This window comes from Sapajus apella, unplaced genomic scaffold, assembly GCF_009761245.1.
Source record: "Sapajus apella isolate SASKATOON/1434 unplaced genomic scaffold, GSC_monkey_1.0 scaffold90, whole genome shotgun sequence".
Classification (NCBI taxonomy): Eukaryota; Metazoa; Chordata; class Mammalia; order Primates; family Cebidae; genus Sapajus; species Sapajus apella.
The window spans coordinates 106908-125168 of NW_022437030.1; the positions used below are offsets into that span (position 1 = coordinate 106908).

At 51.1% G+C, this 18261-nt stretch overlaps 1 protein-coding gene across 1 annotated transcript in view; it reads left to right on the forward strand.

Annotated features, from left to right (window-relative positions):
• The window catches only part of GPT2 (glutamic--pyruvic transaminase 2), a 43403-nt gene extending 25523 nt beyond the window's left edge, over nt 1-17880 (forward strand). Inside the window, exons 6-12 of the mRNA XM_032255623.1 lie at nt 114-357; nt 3828-3907; nt 5861-5997; nt 9171-9345; nt 11369-11524; nt 13508-13620; nt 15490-17880. Coding sequence (XP_032111514.1) covers nt 114-357; nt 3828-3907; nt 5861-5997; nt 9171-9345; nt 11369-11524; nt 13508-13620; nt 15490-15580 — 996 coding nt within the window. The 3' untranslated portion in view covers nt 15581-17880. The remainder of the gene's footprint in view (nt 1-113; nt 358-3827; nt 3908-5860; nt 5998-9170; nt 9346-11368; nt 11525-13507; nt 13621-15489) is intronic.
• Nucleotides 17881-18261: the final 381 nt, after the last annotated feature.

Sequence of the window (18261 nt, forward strand, 5' to 3'; positions counted from 1 at the left end):
AAGTGACTTGCACAGAGGTGTACTGGAGGCACGCAGTGGGGCCCACAGATGAAAGGCTGGGGTCAGGGATGGGGAATGGTGCTGGCTTTCTAGATGCAACTTCTCTGTTGCAGACGATCCTGAAGATCCTCGTCTCTGGGGGTGGCAAGTCACGAACAGGTGTGATGATCCCCATCCCACAGTATCCCCTCTATTCAGCCGTCATCTCTGAGCTTGACGCCATCCAAGTGAACTACTACCTGGATGAGGAGAACTGCTGGTCCCTGAATGTGAATGAGCTCCGGCGGGCAGTGCAGGAGGCCAAAGACCACTGTGACCCTAAGGTGCTCTGCATAATCAACCCTGGGAACCCCACAGGTCTGCACTTTACTTCCTCACCAGTTTCGTAGAGGGTGGGGGTGGCTGATACACTGGCTGTCTAGAAACCAAAGAGTTAAATAATTGGTAGTTCTCTCTGCTCCTGGTTTCCTAATCTACTTTCAGTTTTGCTAACCTAAAGCCATAAAATTGCCACAGGCCACCTCAAGAGGCGAGTAGTCCAGGCATGGTAGGTAGCTCACGATTCCCTGTACTTGGGGAGGCCAGGGCAGGTGGATCACTTGAAGTCAGGAGTTTGAGACCAGTCTGGCCAACATGGTGAAATCCATCTCTACTAAAAATACAAAAATTAGCAGGGCATGGTGGTATGTGCCTATAGTCCCAGCTGCTCAGGAGGCTGAGGCACGAGATTTGCTTGAACTTGGGAGGCGGAGATTGCAGTGAGCTGAGATCATGCCACTGCACTCTAGCCTGGGTGACAGAGCGAGACTCTGTCAATAAAAAAAAGCCAGTGTGGTGGTGCATGCAGTCCCAGCTACTAGGGAGGCTGATGTGGAAGGATTGCTTGAACCCAGGAGGCAGAGGTTGCAGTGAGCCGAGATTGTGCCACTGCACTCCAGCCTGGGCAATAGAATGAGACACTGTCTAAAAAAAAAAAAAAAAAAAAAAAAAGGGAGTAATTGCAGACATTTTCTTGGGCAGGTGGAATAGTAATAAAAAATATTATTATTTTATAGAGATTGGGTCTTGCTCTGTTGCTCCAGACCTGGCTGAAGTGCAGGTGGTATGATCATAACTCACTGCAGCCTTGAAATCCTGGCAATCTTCCTGCCTCCACTTCCTGAGTAGCTAGGACTACAGGCAGCACCACCACACCCAGCTAATATGTCAATTTTTTATTTTTGTAGAGACAAGATCTCTCTGTGTGTTCCAGGCTGGTCTTAAACTCTTGGCCTCAAGCAATCCTCCCAAAGCATTGGGATTACAGGCCTGAGCCACTGCACCCAGCCAGGATTGTATTGTTATTTTTAAATTGGTTTTTTGTGTGTGCATGTTTTTACCCTGTTCTTACATTTGCAAAGACTTGCCTCGAGAATATCTACCCACAAACTTACCGTTAATCATAGGCCTCATTTTACCTTTACTCCTCCTTATTTTTCTGAACTGGTTTTGAGAACGCTGGTGTGGTTGTTTTCTTTCACACAGCATTGCTGTGTACCTTTAAGACCTGAGAAAAAACATAACATTTAAAACAAAAGCAACTAAACAAAAAAAACCCACCAGTTTCCAGAAGCTGCAAAGCACCCCCAATTTTGCATATTTTTCTTTTTAAAAAAGTCCACAGTCCTGCCTGTTTTGGTCTTTTTGGGCCGCTGGCTTCATATGCCCCCAGTGCTATTTGGACACAGGGAACAAGGGCTCCTCTCTCTTCCTTTGTTGAGATAAATTGGGGTAGGGCCAAAATGCATTGGAGTTGATTGTGGAATCTGTTTCTCGGGAACATCAAATGATACTTCAGTCAGCTGAAAACACCTCTTGAATTCCTGAGTGCAGAAAATGGGTGCAGCTGGCGATACCACTGGCTTATTTACCCCAGCTCTTGGGGGTGAGGGGGATGAAGATTCCGTAGGAAAATCACATAGAGCTGGCTTCTCAATCTTGGTTGTACATTAGAATCACAAAGGGAGCTTTGAAAAATCTCAAAATCACACCTGGATAATATTTTTATTGTAGAAATGAGGTGAGCCTAAGCTGGTCTGGAACTCAGCTCAAGTGATCCCCCCACCTTGGCTTCCAAAAACACTGGGGTTACAGGCGTGAGCCACTGTGCCAGCATTTTCTCCCTGATCTTTATGATGCTTTCAAGCCTTTCTGACCTGCAGGGCAGACATACCACACACATACCACACACACCACACACGCACAGACACCACACACATCAGAGACACGCACACCACGCACAGACACCCAAACCCATATGTATGCACATGCACGTCACACACATACCACACACACAGACACACGTGTGTGCACACACATACCATACCTACACACTACACACAAATGCACATGCTTGTGCACACACCCCGCTCCTACACACACCACAGACACGTGTGCACACACCCCACGCCTACACACACCAGACCCCACGCCTACACACACCCCTCACACCTACACACACACATGCATATGTGCGTGCACATACCCCCAGCACGCCACACACACCCACACACACCACATCTACACACCACACACAAACATCATGCACATGTGCATGCACACATACCTCCAACACACCTACATACCACACAGACACATGGACATGTGCATGCACACACACCCTACCACACCTACACAAACACCACACAGACATACACATATGCACGTGTGTGCACACACACCAGACCAGACCTACACACCCACCCCACCACACCTCCACACACCACATACATCCCACCATACCTACACATACCACACATACACATATGCACATGCACACACACCCCATCACACCTACACACACCACACACAGACACACACGTGTGTGCACACATACCCTACCATACCTACACACCACACACAAATGCACCTGTGTGCACACCCCACACCTACACATACAGACACATATGCACATGTGTGCACACACACTCCACCACGCCTACACACACCAGACACCCCATGCCTACACACACCCCTCACACCTACACACATGCATATGTGCATGCACACACCCCACCCCACCACACACACATTTACACACCACACACAGAAATGCACATGTGCATGCACACATACCTCCACCACACCTACATACCACACACAACACATGCACATGTGCATGCACACACACCCCACTACACCTACACAGACACACATATGTATGTGCGTGTGCACACACACCAGATCAGACCTACACACACACCCTGCCACACATGCACCACACACATCCCACCACACCTACACACACCACACATACACATATGCACATGTGCATGCACATACACCCTGCCACACCTACACAAACCACACACACATATGCACATGCATGTGCACACACACCAGACCTACACACACCCACCTCACACCTCTACACACCACACGCATCCCACCACACCTACACACATCACATACACATATGCACATGCACACACCACACACACCCCTACCCCCACACCTACACACACACCACACACACATATGCACATGCGTGTGCACACACACACCCCACCACACCTACACACAGCTTTCATAGAAATAAGAGAGTGAGGTGGGAACCCCTTCTTTCTTGCATAACTGGCTGAGGAGAGTCAGACACGGGCTGCTCTTCTGGGTGTCCCTGGAGGCCAACTACGCCATCATGCATGGCAGCCAGGGACAGGGGGGTCTCTGGGGGATCTGGGAGTCTCAAGGGAACACAGGGCACCAAGTGATTCTGAATGGGCTTCTGACCTGGGGACAGTTTAAACAGCATTACAACCGACATTTTTATTTTCTTGGGGATTTTATAGGCCAGGTACAAAGCAGAAAGTGCATAGAAGATGTGATCCATTTTGCCTGGGAAGAGAAGCTCTTTCTCTTGGCTGATGAGGTAAGTGTCCCAACTCAGAGGGGGTGGGCACAAGCTTTTCTCCTCTTGTGGGGGGACCCAGGACCCACTGTTCTGCAGCCAGAGAGAACTGTCTTGGTGTTGGAAGAATGATTCTGGCCCAGGGTGAGGATGTTCAGTGTTACAACTTGTGGGACTGCGACCTAAATTATCCCTTTATTGGTTTGTACTCTTGGTTATAAATTTCAGAAATTCAGCCCAAATCACTTATGCTCCAAAAAATGAAAAGAAAAAAGAAAAAATGCTGATGGGGTCATAGGTGCACAGCTGGATCCAGGGACTCAGACGTTATCTTCCAGGTCCTCTTTCTCTTTTCCACCTCTCTGTGTTGGGCCTTATACACAGGCCTGTTACCTTCCCAACCTAGAGCTTCCCAGCTTAGAAAGAGTGCTTTCTGCCCTGGTGGTTCCAGCAATTCTCAGAATTGAGCCTCATTGGTTCAGCCTGAGTAACGTGCCCGTTGCTGAACCAATCACTGTGATATAGGGGTTCCAGTATGCAAATTGGCCAGGCCCAGAGCATAGGATGGGCTCTCTGCTTTCTTCTCCCAAACCTCCAGATGGAGAACCAAGGAGGGTTATTCCCTGAGGGCCAATTGAGGGGCTCCTACCCAACAAGGGAGGGTGGGTGCCCAGTGGCAGAAATGACTGACGCCCACTCCTCATAAAGCTGCAGTTCTGTGCCTCCCCGTACTTCCGTATCTGCTGTTGCATTTAATTCATTTACATCTCAGGAAGGGATCTTAATTAACCCCCCGTACCTGTTGCTTCTTGAATTCCAGTTCTGGAACCAAGGTCTGCTTATTCTTTTAATGTTTTGTAAGAAAGAAACTGAGGCTCCATCAAATCCTCTTTTTATTTCCTCATTTCTGCATGGTTTCCAGTAAGCTGCAGCTTCTAGCCCACTGCCTTCATTTCTCTGCTCCTTGTCACCCTCCCACACACACATACAGACACACACATGCATACAGACACACATATATACAGACATATACACATAAAAAGATACATACATACATGTACACACAGACACACACACACACACACACACACACACACACACACACACACACAGAGCTTACCCATCAAATTGTTGCCTTAATTAGTAGTGGATGAACCTGACATCTTTATTTCTAAAGGAGAGAAGGGTCAGAGAGAGACCCATGGTTTTCCTCATGACCTGGTACATGGAACTCCCCTCTGGGTCTGGGAAGAGGAGAACAAGGAGGACAGGGCCTGGCTTGGTTGATGGAGCAAGCCCAACCTTCCAACTGATCCCCAGGGCCCCAGAAAGCCTCAGTTTCTCTGATCTCCAAAATAGATGGGGAATTAACCTCAAAGGCCAGGGTAGGTGCCTGCCTGCTGTGAGTGCTGGTCTCTGGGGACTGGAAAGAACCAAACAGGTGCAGGTGCTGCTCTGGCAGGGAAGAGTGGGCGGAAGAAAACAGTGATTCCACTCTGAGGGGGTAAGTGTTGCAAAGGAAACCCAACAGTGTTAGCTCTTCAAATAGGAGGTCAGAGGAAAGGAGCACTAATGCTGTCCTCACCGGTGTTGGTAAAGTAAGGAAGCACCATGCTTTAGGAGGAGAGTCTGCTTGGGAGGATGGGGGTCTCAGCACCATCACTGGTCAGGTGAGGTGGAAGGGAACTCTGGAGATTGGGTGGGGACAAGTGTGAGAGAAATCAAGTGAGCTCCTGAGCTGTCTCGGTGTCTGGCCTGAGGACTTGCCTCCTTGCTTATTCTAGAAAGTTCCTTCAGGCACACTTGGGCTCGTCCCTGAAAGTGGCACAGGAGGCTGGTCTGGCTGGTCTGTCCAGGGTTGGGCCTCATGGCCCACAGCATCTGTGCCCTCCCTTGCCTTAGTCACACTGGGCAGCAGCCTTTCTGAGGCCCTTTGGTGGTGACTGGGTGACTGTCCCTGTTGTGCCCCCACAGGTGTACCAGGACAACGTGTACTCTCCAGACTGTCGGTTCCATTCCTTCAAGAAGGTGCTGTACGAGATGGGGCCTGAATACTCCAGCAACGTGGAGCTCGCCTCTTTCCACTCCACCTCCAAGGGCTACATGGGCGAGTATGTGCGCCTCCTTTCCCTCCCTCCAATGCTAGGCCCGCCAGGTCCTCACGCTGCCGGCTCCTCTGCCTTGCCCCATGGTCCACCCAGTTGGATGGAAAGAAGGCCGCCCTTATCTTTTGCTTTTGCTGCATCTCCCCAGGGGAGGAGCCGTGGTATGAGAACAGGCCTGGTGCAGAGGCTTAAATCAAATAAGGACGTACTTGGAGAAGCCAGATGACGGACAAATGATGGGGTGGAAACAGGACCTCGAGGCAGCTTGTGACACCTGGTGCTTTCTCCCTATCACTGTTGTTCCAAGGTTGATTGATAGCTGAGGGGTCAGGGAGGGCCGATGGAGCAGACAGACAACTGCTCTTAGGCTGACAGGGCGTGCTCTGGGTGCAGGGCTGCCTTAGGTACTGCATGACCTCAGAGGCTAAAAGGTCAGCTGTAATCCTGTGTCTGTTCATTCAGCTAATATTTACTGAGCACTTTTGATGAGTCCAGCGCTGATCTCCGTCCTGGGGATGCTGCCATGAACACACCTTCCTGCCAGCATACAGCGTGGGTTCTAGTGAGGGGAGAGAGCCGTAGGCAAATGAGTAAATCATGCGTCCCATGGAGAACAGTCATTAGGAGAGAGGTAGGGGCGGGGTCGAAGGCCGAAGAGGTGCAGCCTCACTGAGGAGTTGGCTTCTGAGTTAAACGCCGAAGGAGTGTGGCAGTGAACTGCAGATACCGGGGAAGAGCGTTTGCGGGCAGCAGGAGCAGCCTGAGCAAAGGTCCCTGTCGTGGCAGCACACCTGCCATGTTGGTGGAGCAGCGGGGGCTAGAAAGCAGTGTGTGAGGGGCGGTGGCAGAAGTGGAGACCTGAGAATCACAGGAGGCTGGGTCACCGGGGCCACTTTGGCAATTGTATTTTTCACGTATGCCCAGCATGATATGGGATCTGTTGGAGGGGGTGCAGCCTTGCCTAGCTGGTATGCTGCTCCTCCTGGCTGCTGTGTGGTAGGAGATGGGGTACAGATGGGAAGAGAGGCCAGGAGCCTATTAGAGTCCCACAGGTGAGCTATCGTGCACCAGGTGGAGATGGGGAGAGGATCCTGGATGTATTTGAAGGTGGAGTTGATAGGAGTTGTGGATAGAAAAGACAAGTGTGGGAGAGAAGAGTCAAAGATGAATCGTGGCCAGGCATGGTGGTTCATGCCTAAGATCTGAGAACTTTGGGAGGCTGAGGTGGGAGGATCACTGGAGTCCAAGAGTTTGAGATCAGCCTGGGTAATATAGCAAGACCCCTTCTCTACAAAAAATGTTTTAAAAATCAGCCAGGTTTGGTGGTGCATGCCTCTAGCTATTCAGGAGGCTGAGGTGGACCGGTTGAGCCCAGGAGTTCCAGGCTGCGGTGAGCTGTGATTACGCCACCACACAATGAATCCTGAATTGTTTGTTCAAACAACAGGAGGGACGGTGTTGCAGTCAACAGATGAAGAAGGCTGGGGGTAAAGCAGGTTTAGGGGGAAAGAGCAGGAGTTTGGTTTTGGACCTGTTAAACTGAAACATGCCAGCTTGGTGTCCAGGTGGAGAGAGATGTGTAAGTCTCCAGGCACGCTGACATCTGGTGGGAAGTTTTAAGTTTGGGAGATTTCTGGGTGTGAATTGTGAGACTGTCGGAGCTCGAAGCCTGGACACGTCTCCTACTCACATGGAGTGAGGTCTGGGCCTGGGCCCCCACTGCTGGGAGGTTGGGGGAAAGAGAAGGAAGCTGCAGAGACCGAGGAGAGACCAGTGGGTTTGCAGCAAAGAGCATGTGTTCCCAACATGGTGGGGTCCTATTTTGTGCCACGTGTTGGCATGGGGAGGGCTCTTGGTCATTAGGCTGGAACAGTGTGTCTGTGAAGCTCCAAGGAATACTTCCACCAGGCCAAGGGAGCAGTCCCCTTGGGATGGCTGCCAAACTATTACTGGGCTGCACAGATCTGGGCGCACGCTAATGTATGCTGGTCTTTCTGGTCTACCTCTGCCTCCTTGGCTTTCTGGTCTAGCAGTCCTGGCTCCTTGCTTGACTTCTTTTTGCTGTGTAGCTCTTCTCCTAAACAAATCTGTTCTCTGTGAACTCAGTTTTCAAACTTAAGCATGTTTACCACACACTTATCTATTGCCCCGTCTCAGTTATTGATGACGCTACCAGCCAGGGTCCTGATGTTGGTATCCTGAGTCGTGTCCCTTTGTTCTCAGATCTGGATGAGTTAGGATCTGACTGCTTTACTTAATTTGATTCTCTGCTCATCAGCAGAGGATTAAGCAGAAAGTTCTTTCTTTCCATTTTTGTCATGAGACACTTTTCTGAGATGTTAGAATCTTCCCACCTTGGAACATCCAGTCCAGGGATCAGATGGGAATCTTTGCCAGCTCTGTTCAGCAGTGTGACCCCAAAAGCATGTTATGAAGCATCTCATCGTGTCAGGTGCTCTGAGGCTGGGGGTGGGGGATGCATGGAGGAAGGTGACCAGGTTCGTGCCTCCGGACGTCTGTGTTCCTATGGTTGTTAGTGTGAACGTTTGCAGCTACATGCCAGAGGAGATGTATGTTGCTGATTTGGTTTGCAAAAGTTTTTTTTTTTTTTAACTCATCACATGTCCTCAGCTTATTTTCACGTAATTTGAGTGTATCAATGAGAATTCTTTTGGCTGTAAATTACAGAAACGTGGCTGGGCATGATAGCTCATGCCTGTAGTTCCAGCACTTTGGGAAGCTGAGGCATGAGGGTTGCTTGAGGCTGGGAGTTCGAGACCAGACTGGGCGACATGGCAAAACCCTATCTCTACAAACATAAAATTATTTAAAAACATAAAAAAATTAGCCAGGTGTGGTGGCACACACCTGTAGTCCCAGCTATTTGAGAGGCCAACATGGGACTATTGCTTGAGCCTAGGTGGTTGCAGCTACAGTGAGCTAAGATCACACCACTGCACTCCAGCCTGGGTGACAGAGCAAGATCCTATCTCTTAAAAAAAAAGATACGAATTTGTACATAGTCATCACTGCCGTTCACCTTCCATTGGCAAGAACTCAGCCACACCTGGCCAGTAGGTGTTGGGTGTGGGGATGCTTTCAAATTCTGGCTGTCCAAATGGTACTTTGTTGAGGTCTTTCTGTAACTGGTAGCCCTCTTCCTCTTCTTGGCCCTCCAGGTGTGGTTACAGAGGAGGCTACATGGAGGTGGTCAACCTGCACCCCGAGATCAAGGGTCAGCTGGTGAAGCTGCTGTCGGTGCGCCTGTGCCCCCCAGTGTCTGGGCAGGCTGCCATGGACATCGTCGTGAACCCCCCAGTGCCAGGAGAGGAGTCCTTTGAGCAGTTCAGCCGGGTGAGTCCACTGTGACACATCCACACCACTGCAGCCAGGGTCATGCTTTGAGCAGTTCAGCCGGGTGAGTCCACTGTGACGCATCCACACCACTGCAGCTGGGGTCATGGACGGTTCCTACTGTGCCAGTGGCAAGCCTATCTGCAAATGGCCAGACAGCAGCCTCCTGGGGGTGTGTGGCCTGCAGAGGCGCTCATGGCTCCTCAGAGCCTGAACTACCCCCAAGTGTTGAAGTCCGGAGGTGTATCTGGGCATTGTTTGGAAGTTAGGACTGTGAGTGTGTGTGGGCAGGTGAACCCTTCCTTTTCCTGACGGCAAGTGTCAAGGAGGGAAGGGCATTGTGTCCTGATAACATACTGGGTGGACTCATGAAACTGAAAAGAAGGTGAGGAGGTGGACGGGCACAGCATCAATCCCAGGCCCTGGCCTGCCTCTGCTACCCCATGTTCTCACAGCTTGATAGGGTCCTCCACCTCTGACCAGTTCAAACAAAGGAATTTATGGGTTGTGTAACCTAGAAGTCAGCTTCCAACGGGTCCAGGCTCACTTCTTTTTTAAAAACATTGTGATAAAATGCACATAAAGTTGACCATTTTAACCTTTATGAAGTGCTTCGTTCCGTGGCATTCAGGACATTCACACTGTCGTGCAGCCATCACCACCATCCGTCTCTGGAGCTGCCCCATGATCCCACACTGACCTCTGCCTGTTACCCACGAACACCCCAGCCTGCCCTCGCCTTAGCCCCGGCAGCCACCCTTCTACCCCCTTCTCTCCACTCACCTCCTCGAGGTTCCTCATAGAAATGGAGTCATGTCGGCTGGGCGCAGTGGCTCACGCCTATAATCCCAGCACTTTGAGAGGTTGAGGCAGGTGGATCACCTGAGGTCAGGAGTTTGAGACCAGCCTGGCCAACATGGTCAAACCTCATCTCTACTAAAAATACAAAAATTAGCTGGGCGTGGTGGTGCATGCCTGTTATCCCAGCTACTCACTTGAACCCGGAAGGCAGAGGTTGCAGTGAGCTGAGATTGTGCCACTGCACTCTAGCCTGGGTGACAGAGCCAGACTATGTCTCAAAAAAAAAAAAGGGGGGGGAGTTGTGCCTTTTTTGTCTTTTTGTGACTGGCTTATTTTCCTCAGCATGGTATCCTCCAGGTCCATCCGGTGTTGTGGCCCGGGTCGTGATTCCAGGCTGCACCATGCTCCCCATGTGGACAGGCCACGTGTTTATGCCTCCATCTGCAGCCCACACCTTCCACACCGCTTGGCTGGCAGCTCCTGTGGAAGCCCTGGATGGCGACTGCTCCAGCCGTGAACACACTGGACACACGCCCAGCTCAGGCCCAGTCACCGACCCTGACTTGCTCTGCTTGGGCCTGTGCTGCATGCGCACCACACAGACAGATTCTGTGGGGTGGGGAGGGTGGGGAGCACTGGTCCCCGCAAATGCATTGGTGAGGGCTTGTCTTCAGAAGAATGGGCATACATCCTAGAAGTATGTTCTAAGGAATTGTGTCCAGAGCCAAGTCCATGCAGACTGACAGGCAATGACTGCTTTTTCTTGTTTTCTGGAAAGACATCCTGGTATGAGAATAGAAGCCATGACACAGGCTGCTGGGCTCTACCCCCTAGCCTAGAACTCTCTGGTGTCTGTGTACACCACACCCCAGGGCACATGGCAGTCTCCCAGGGTGAGCGCTGTGGAAGAAATCCTGCCAGGAGACGTGTTCCACTCACCTCCTGGTTTTGCTGTGCTTGCGCTCACATGAGCTCTTTGGTCAGTCTGTCTGATACCCCAGTGTTGAAGGAACAGACCACCCCACCCATTCCATCTGTGTGGTATGCATGGGGCACATGACCCAGGCAGAGCAAATCTGAGTCAGCGCCTGGGTCAGTGGGGACATATGTTCAAAGCTGGAGCAAAGTCATCTTCCAGGATTTCCGTAAGTGCTGCAGGAAAGATTAGTGGCTGGAGCGAATCTATCCAGAGATACTGACTGCTGTTTCTGTCTCTCATCAGGAGAAGGAGTCGGTCCTGGGTAATCTGGCCAAAAAAGCCAAGCTGACAGAAGACCTCTTTAACCAAGTCCCAGGAATTCACTGCAACCCCTTGCAGGGTGCCATGTATGCCTTTCCTCGGATCTTCCTTCCTGCCAAAGCTGTGGAGGCTGCTCAGGTCTGGGACATGGGCCGGGCTGGCTCTCTCTTACCAGGTTCACTTGAGATGCTGGGTTGGGGGTCCCTTCTTATCTTGGGGAGCAGAAGCTGTCCCTGGAGGTGCTGAACTGTGTGTACCTCTCAGCCAGACGGTGTTGACTATGTAAAGATGACAGGTTCTCGGAGGCCCAGCCATGTGCTGTGATGATGGGCAAACATGAGGTGGGCCCCAGGGGAGAGGAGCTGATCTCAACTCTGAACACTGCTGCTCCCAAGGGAGGTACCCGGGTGAGATGCCTTCGGGAGAAGCAGCAGGAGCTGCTGCTTCCACCTAGCCACTGTGTCCTGGAGCAGCGCTTCACAAACTTCAGTGTGTGCACCCATCACATGGGGCCTTTTTTTTTTTTTTCCTTTTTATGGAGAACGGGGTCTCGCTATATTGCCCAGGCGGTCTCAAACTCCTGGGCTCAAGCTATCCTCCTGCCTCTGCCTCCCTAAGAGTTGGGATTATAGGCTTGAGCCACCATGCCTGGCTTTTTTTTGTTTGAATTACATTTTTATAGAGAGAGATGGTGTCTTACTTTGTTGCCCAGGCTGGTCTCAAACTCCTGGGCCTCAAGGGAACCTCCCACCTCAGCCTCCCAAAGTGCTGGGATTGCAGGCGTGAGCCACTGCGCCTGGCTTGTTGTTTTTGTTGTTTGTTTTTGTTTTGTTTTGTTTCTTAAAGGGTCTTATATCTGCAAGGGACCTAAGACTCTGTGTTTCCACCAAGCTCTTGAGTGCCACAGACCCCACTTGGAGGCTCACAGGGAGCACAGTTTCTGCAGGTGGCATCCTCACCTACCCCCAAGCCTCCTGAATACCTGTTAAACACTCAAGTCTAGGCCCCACCCTAGACCTCCAGAATCAGAATTCCTGGTATTAGGCCAGGTGCCCTGGCGCACACCTGAGGGCTCAGCATTTTGGGAGGCTGAAGTGGGACGATCATTTGAGCCCAGGAGTTTGAACCAGCCTGGGCAACATGGTAAAACCCTCCCTACAAAAAATTTAAAAATTAGCTGGGTGGTGTATGCCAGTGGTCCCAGCTGCTTGAGAGGCTGAGGTGGGTGGATTGCCTGAGCTTGGGAGGTTGAGGCTGCAGTGAGCTATGATCATGTTACAGCACTTCATCCTGGGTGAGAGCAAGACCTCTTCTCTTATATAAGTTAAAAAAAAAAAAAAAAAGCCCTTGGCCAGGTGCGATGGCTCATGCCTGTAATCCTGGCACTTTGGGAAGCCAAGGTGGGTGGATCACTTGAGGTCAGGAGTTCAAGACCAGCCTGGCCAACATGGTGAAACCCCATCTCTACTAAAACTACAAAAAAGCCAGGTGTGGTGGCCCATGCCTGTAATCCCAGCTACTCTGGAGGCCGAGGCAGGGAGAACTGCTTGAACCCAGGAGGCAGAGGTTGCAGTGAGCCAAGATCACACCATTGCACTCCAGCCTGGGTGACAGAGTAAGACTCCGTCTTAAAAAAAAAAAAAAAAAAAAAAAAGAAAAAGAAAAAAGACTCCTTGGTGATAGAAGCTGAGAATCTGTGGTTAACAGGCTCCCTGGGTGGTCGTGCAAACCAGTTTGTGGGCAGCAGTATTGAGAGTGCCCCAGAGAAGCTTGTTCCATGAAAGTTGCATGCAGACCCCAAGGCCCCGTTTTCAGAGGATTACATGGCTTGACATGTAGGAAGCCACTGCTGATGCCTGTTGAGTGGCTGCCTGGGGATGGGCACTCCCTGATGACAGGCAGGAGCACCACTACCCTGGCTGTCCTGCGGTAGTTTTCAGGTGTCTGCCCAGCACCAGCCACCAGCAGTATCCCAGCATCCAGCCCCGGTTCTTTAGGAGTAGAAGGGGAGAAGGGCATGCCATGGGAGAGAACCTGCTGTTTAGATTACATTTGGCTTTGAGGGTTGAACGGTGTGTTTGCAAAGCCAGGAATGATCATGATCTCTGTCTGCTCCCACAGGCCCATCAAATGGCCCCAGACATGTTCTACTGCATGAAGCTCCTGGAGGAGACCGGCATCTGCGTTGTGCCTGGCAGTGGCTTTGGGCAGAGGGAAGGCACTTACCACTTCAGGTACGACTTCCTCTCCATACCAGGGGTTGGTCCGGGGCTTGTCCAGGGAGATGTGGGCTTCTTGACATGGAGCAGAGGACTACTTCGGAGAAACAGAGGTGTGGAGCCCCTGTCTTCCCTCAAGTCGCCCCACTCTGTCCTGCTGCAGAGGCAAGCTCAGACCAGGGATTAAGAAAAACTGGGTGGTTGTCTGCTCGGGGTCTTGTTTCCTTAGAGGTCTTCCTTGGCTATTCTGTCTCTCCCCTCCGCCATCATCATCTGCAATGTTTCTAGTTGGGTGCTCTTTATTTCGCTGTCCATTTTCAACTCTGTGATGGCAGCACACAGCTGCCAGTGCCTGGAGCGGTGCTGGCATGTGCTCGGTAGCTCCTGGCTACACCCTGGGCCGCAGCGCTGCCTGTGATCCTAGAGCCTGCTGAGGAGCTGCAGTGGAATCTGCTCCACTCATGCCTAGGGCATACCCCCCTCTGGCCCTGTGTGGATGGGAATGACAGCACCCAGAGCTGAGCTGACTGGAGCAGAGGTTTCCCACTGTGGCCAGTTCTCTTCAGAACAGCATCTTCCCTGCACGTGTTGCTCGCGGATGTCTCCCATGGCAGATGCTAAGAAAAGAAATGGCATGAGCTGTTAGCACCTGGAGCCAAGTCTTGACTTAGGCAAGGTTGTGGGTCGTGTTCCCTGTATAGACAAACCTTGTCCAGTTGGCCTTCCCACCCCTGGTCAGGCTTATCTCAATGGCTTGTTCAGAAAGTGATTTAAGCAAGAGGGCTGCCGGGAGGGTCAGGGTGCATATTGGTGGACCAGAGGGAAGTGTTAGTTACTGTGGCAACTTGGGAATTCCTTTGGAGGGAGAGTTGTGACTAGAGGGTGTGTCATTGTCAGACTGGAGATAAAAAAGGCCCCTCCGGCAGGAGTAAAATCTCTATGATTCTAGGAAAGACCAAGAGTCATACTCTAGAGAAAGTTATGTTCAGTGGTCAAACATTGTAGAGAGCCGGGCACAGTGGCTCACACACTTCAGGAGGCCGAATTCAGGATGGCTTGAGTCCAAGAGTTCAAGACCAGCCTGGGCGACATTACTGAGACTCTGTCTCTACAAAAAATTGTTTAAAAATCAGTCAGGGAGGGCCGGGCGCGGTGGCTCAAGCCTGTAATCCCAGCACTTTGGGAGGCCGAGGCGGGTGGATCACGAGGTCAAGAGATCGAGACCATCCTGGTCAACGTGGTGAAACCCCGTCTCTACTAAAAATACAAAAAAAAATTAGCTGGGCATGGTGGTGCGTGCCTGTAATCCCAGCTACTCAGGAGGTTGAGGCAGGAGAATTGCCTGAACCCAGGAGGCGGAGGTTGCAGTGAGCCGAGATCGCACCATTGCACTCCAGCCTGGGTAACAAGAGTGAAACTCCGTCTCAAAAAAAAAAAAAAAAATCAGTCAGGGATGTTGACATCTGCCCGTAATCCCAGCTACTTGGGAGACTGAGATGGGAGGATCGCCTGAGCCCAAGAGTTGGAGAGGCTGCAGTGAGCTATGATCACTACTGCACTCAAGCTGGGGGAGCGAAGTGAGACCCTGTCTCCAAAAAAAAAAAAAAAAAAAAAATGTGATTCAGGCCTTCTGCAGTAACAGGTGGATATGTCTTAGCCCAAATTCTGCTCTGGCTTATTGCTTTCGTTCATGTGTATTAGTTGGGTGAACAACATGAATGAAAGAGAAAGCGGTCCAAGTGCCGGGCGCTGTCCTGGCTGGAGCTGTTGAAGTTGACCAGGGCAGACCTCCCTTCTCCACTCCTAGAGGTGATGGAGCTGCTGGATTTGCTCCTCTCCCCTCTTGCAGAGCAGCCAGGTTGACGCTGTTGTCTCTCCAACCAGGATGACCATCCTCCCTCCAGTGGAGAAGCTGAAGACAGTGCTGCAGAAGGTGAAGGACTTCCACATAAACTTCCTGGAGAAGTATGCGTGAGATCGCCTGGGCCCCAGCGGGAGGCCCATCCTCAGCTCTTCCTCCCGATGCCCACCCAGGCCAGGCTGATCTCGCCTCTCCCATGACTCTGCCTCAGGCCTCGCAGAGGCTGCTGGTCACTTCATCATTTTGCCCCCGAGACGTCTTTCTTTGTGCCTTGATGTTGAGAGCGCCTCTCTTTTGAGCAAACAAAGGTTCTGTATGCAACCAGAGTAGAGGGGACTTGCTCAGCAGGTGTGGCCAGGGTTCTCTGAATCTGTTACTGTTTTTGCTTCTGGAAAGTTCATTTGGGGCTTACACCAACTAGGCTGTGTCGGGTGAGATGTTTCAGATCTGGAGAAATGAGCAGGTATTGGTAAATGTGTGACTTAACCATGGTGAGGGCTGGAAATCCAAACTTACCACCATGATCTGTGAATAAAGCCCTTAGTGGTGTGAAGCATCCAGTCCTTTGAACAGAAGGGCCTGGAGGGCCGGCAGTGCTGAGAGAGGGGTCTGTCCTGTGGCCTGGAGGCAGGTGCAGGGAGCACAGTAGCACATGGACTGGGCAGGATGCGGCACTCGCTTGGGGTAGATGCTGGGGGCTGGGGCTGTGGCCCTGGTCAGAGGGCCCCACCGTGAGGCGTGGGAGTGAGTCAGGCTGCAGGAAGAACCTGGTCTCCCCTTCCAGCTCAGTCGGGCCTGAGAATTCTGTGTACCCGGCGGACTTTGGGAATGAGGGGTTCTCTTGAACATGCTTAGGCTGGAACCCCATCTGAGAGGTCTCGCTGAACTTCAGGGAAACAGAGTGCAGCCCGGCAGCATCCCAGTTCTGTGGAGAGTCCCGCTGGAATGGTGTGGACCCGTCCCGCGGGTGACCGGTGCCCGTTCTCCCCGGGGCCTGACCCAGCCTGTGTGCACACCGCCCCCTGCTGGCGGCAGCGGGGAAATGAGGGCTGGAAATGTCCTCCCCGCAAGAGCAATCGCCTGGACCTGCCAAGCAGCGAAGGCCTTGGCCTTTCTTGAGCGATGGCAAGCTGAATCTGATTGGTTTCCTAGCTCTAAGGTGGTAAAAGTGCCTGGCAGCTTGGTTGCTGTGGAGGAGTCAGTGAGTCGTGACTGGCGGTTTATTGGCATGCTTTCGTGCAGAGTGTTTTGCCTTCATGTTAGCTTCCAGCTCCTCTCCCAGGCTGCAGACTCTAACCTGTGGCATCAGTCCTTTCCCGGGCCAGGAGGGCGCCTTCCCCCAGCATGCAGCCTCCCTGCCATTAGCAACCCTGGGCGGGCCGACCATATTCGAGGCCCCGGTGCTACGGGCTTAGCCCTCACCTCCCTCACTGGGAGCCTCCCCATCACCCCTGCCTTCCCCAGTGGGAAGTTAAGGAAGCTCAGGAGCCTGGGACCCCGTATGTCCCAAAGTGTGATTGGAGCGAGCTGGAGAGAAAGCAGAAGGGACCAAGGAGTGAGGCTTAGAGCAGCCTCTGCTGTGATTTCCACACCAGGTCTGTGCAGAGGAAACAAACTCCAAACTGTCCTTACCCACCGACATCACAGCCCCCACGAAGAAAGTAGCCACAATCTCAAATAATAAAGGGGAATGTTCTAAAACTTTTCCTTCCTTAAAAAATGAAAAAAATTGCACTTGTGCTTGCTGAGTGGTATATAAACCAGGATGTATCCCAGAGTCCTGAGGTTGGTTTCTGGTGGAAAGGTTAAATCGTTGAAGCTAGTCTATTTTTTATATTTTTGTAACAATTGCTTTTTTCATGGGGAAGGCGGGGTTAGTATTTATAGTCCTAACAAGTCCAGTAATTTTTTATAAATCTCTTCAGATTATAACCAGTACCTAAAAACTTTACAACGTTTACATAATTTTTTAAAAGAGACTGTATACACTTGATTTGCTTTCAAAATAAATAATAAGGTCAGCTAGTTTAGGAGGTTAACTTTGGGTAAGAATGCTGATCATGATAGGTTTGATTTTCTACAGATTCTGTTCCAGTACTTTTCCTGTCCGGGCACCACCCAAGAAAGTTGTCATTTGAGGTCGCACTTGGAAGTTACATCTGTGAAGTTTCTGTCATTCATCCAGATCTGTGTGTGTAGCATGAGCCGGGGAAGCACAGCAGGGCTGTGCCTCAGACGGCCCGTTGCTGTGCACCCAGAGGCTCAGCTGGCTGTTCCTGTTTTGATGTGTGTGGAGTTTGGGGGAGGAACAGACACAGATCAACCTGTGGCTGTTTTCATGTCTAGGTTCTCACAGGCATCTCCTGACAATGGCTCTGCTGGAAATTTCCATAAATAAAATGTCCAAATGGTGACTGTGTTTAACTTTCATTGTAGTTTGAATCTGAACATCGAGGACATTACTAACTTTACACCTTCACTCTTTGTAATTTATGTTTCTGTAACAATAATGGGCATTTCCACCAAACATGACAAACTTGTCATGGCTTCTCAGCTTCTGTATCTTCTTAGGGTCATTCCTAAGACGCCTGTGCTGCTTTTTTGTTCACTTGTGGAGAAACTTCATGGATTCTTTGAAATAGAGTATAGTTAAAATGAACACTGGTGGAAGAGAAATAAGAACTGACAGCCTTGGCCGGGCGCGGTGGCTCACGCCTATAATCCCAGCACTTTGGGAGGTCAAGGCAGGCAGATCACAAGATCAGGAGTTTAAGACCAGCCTGACCATGACCAAC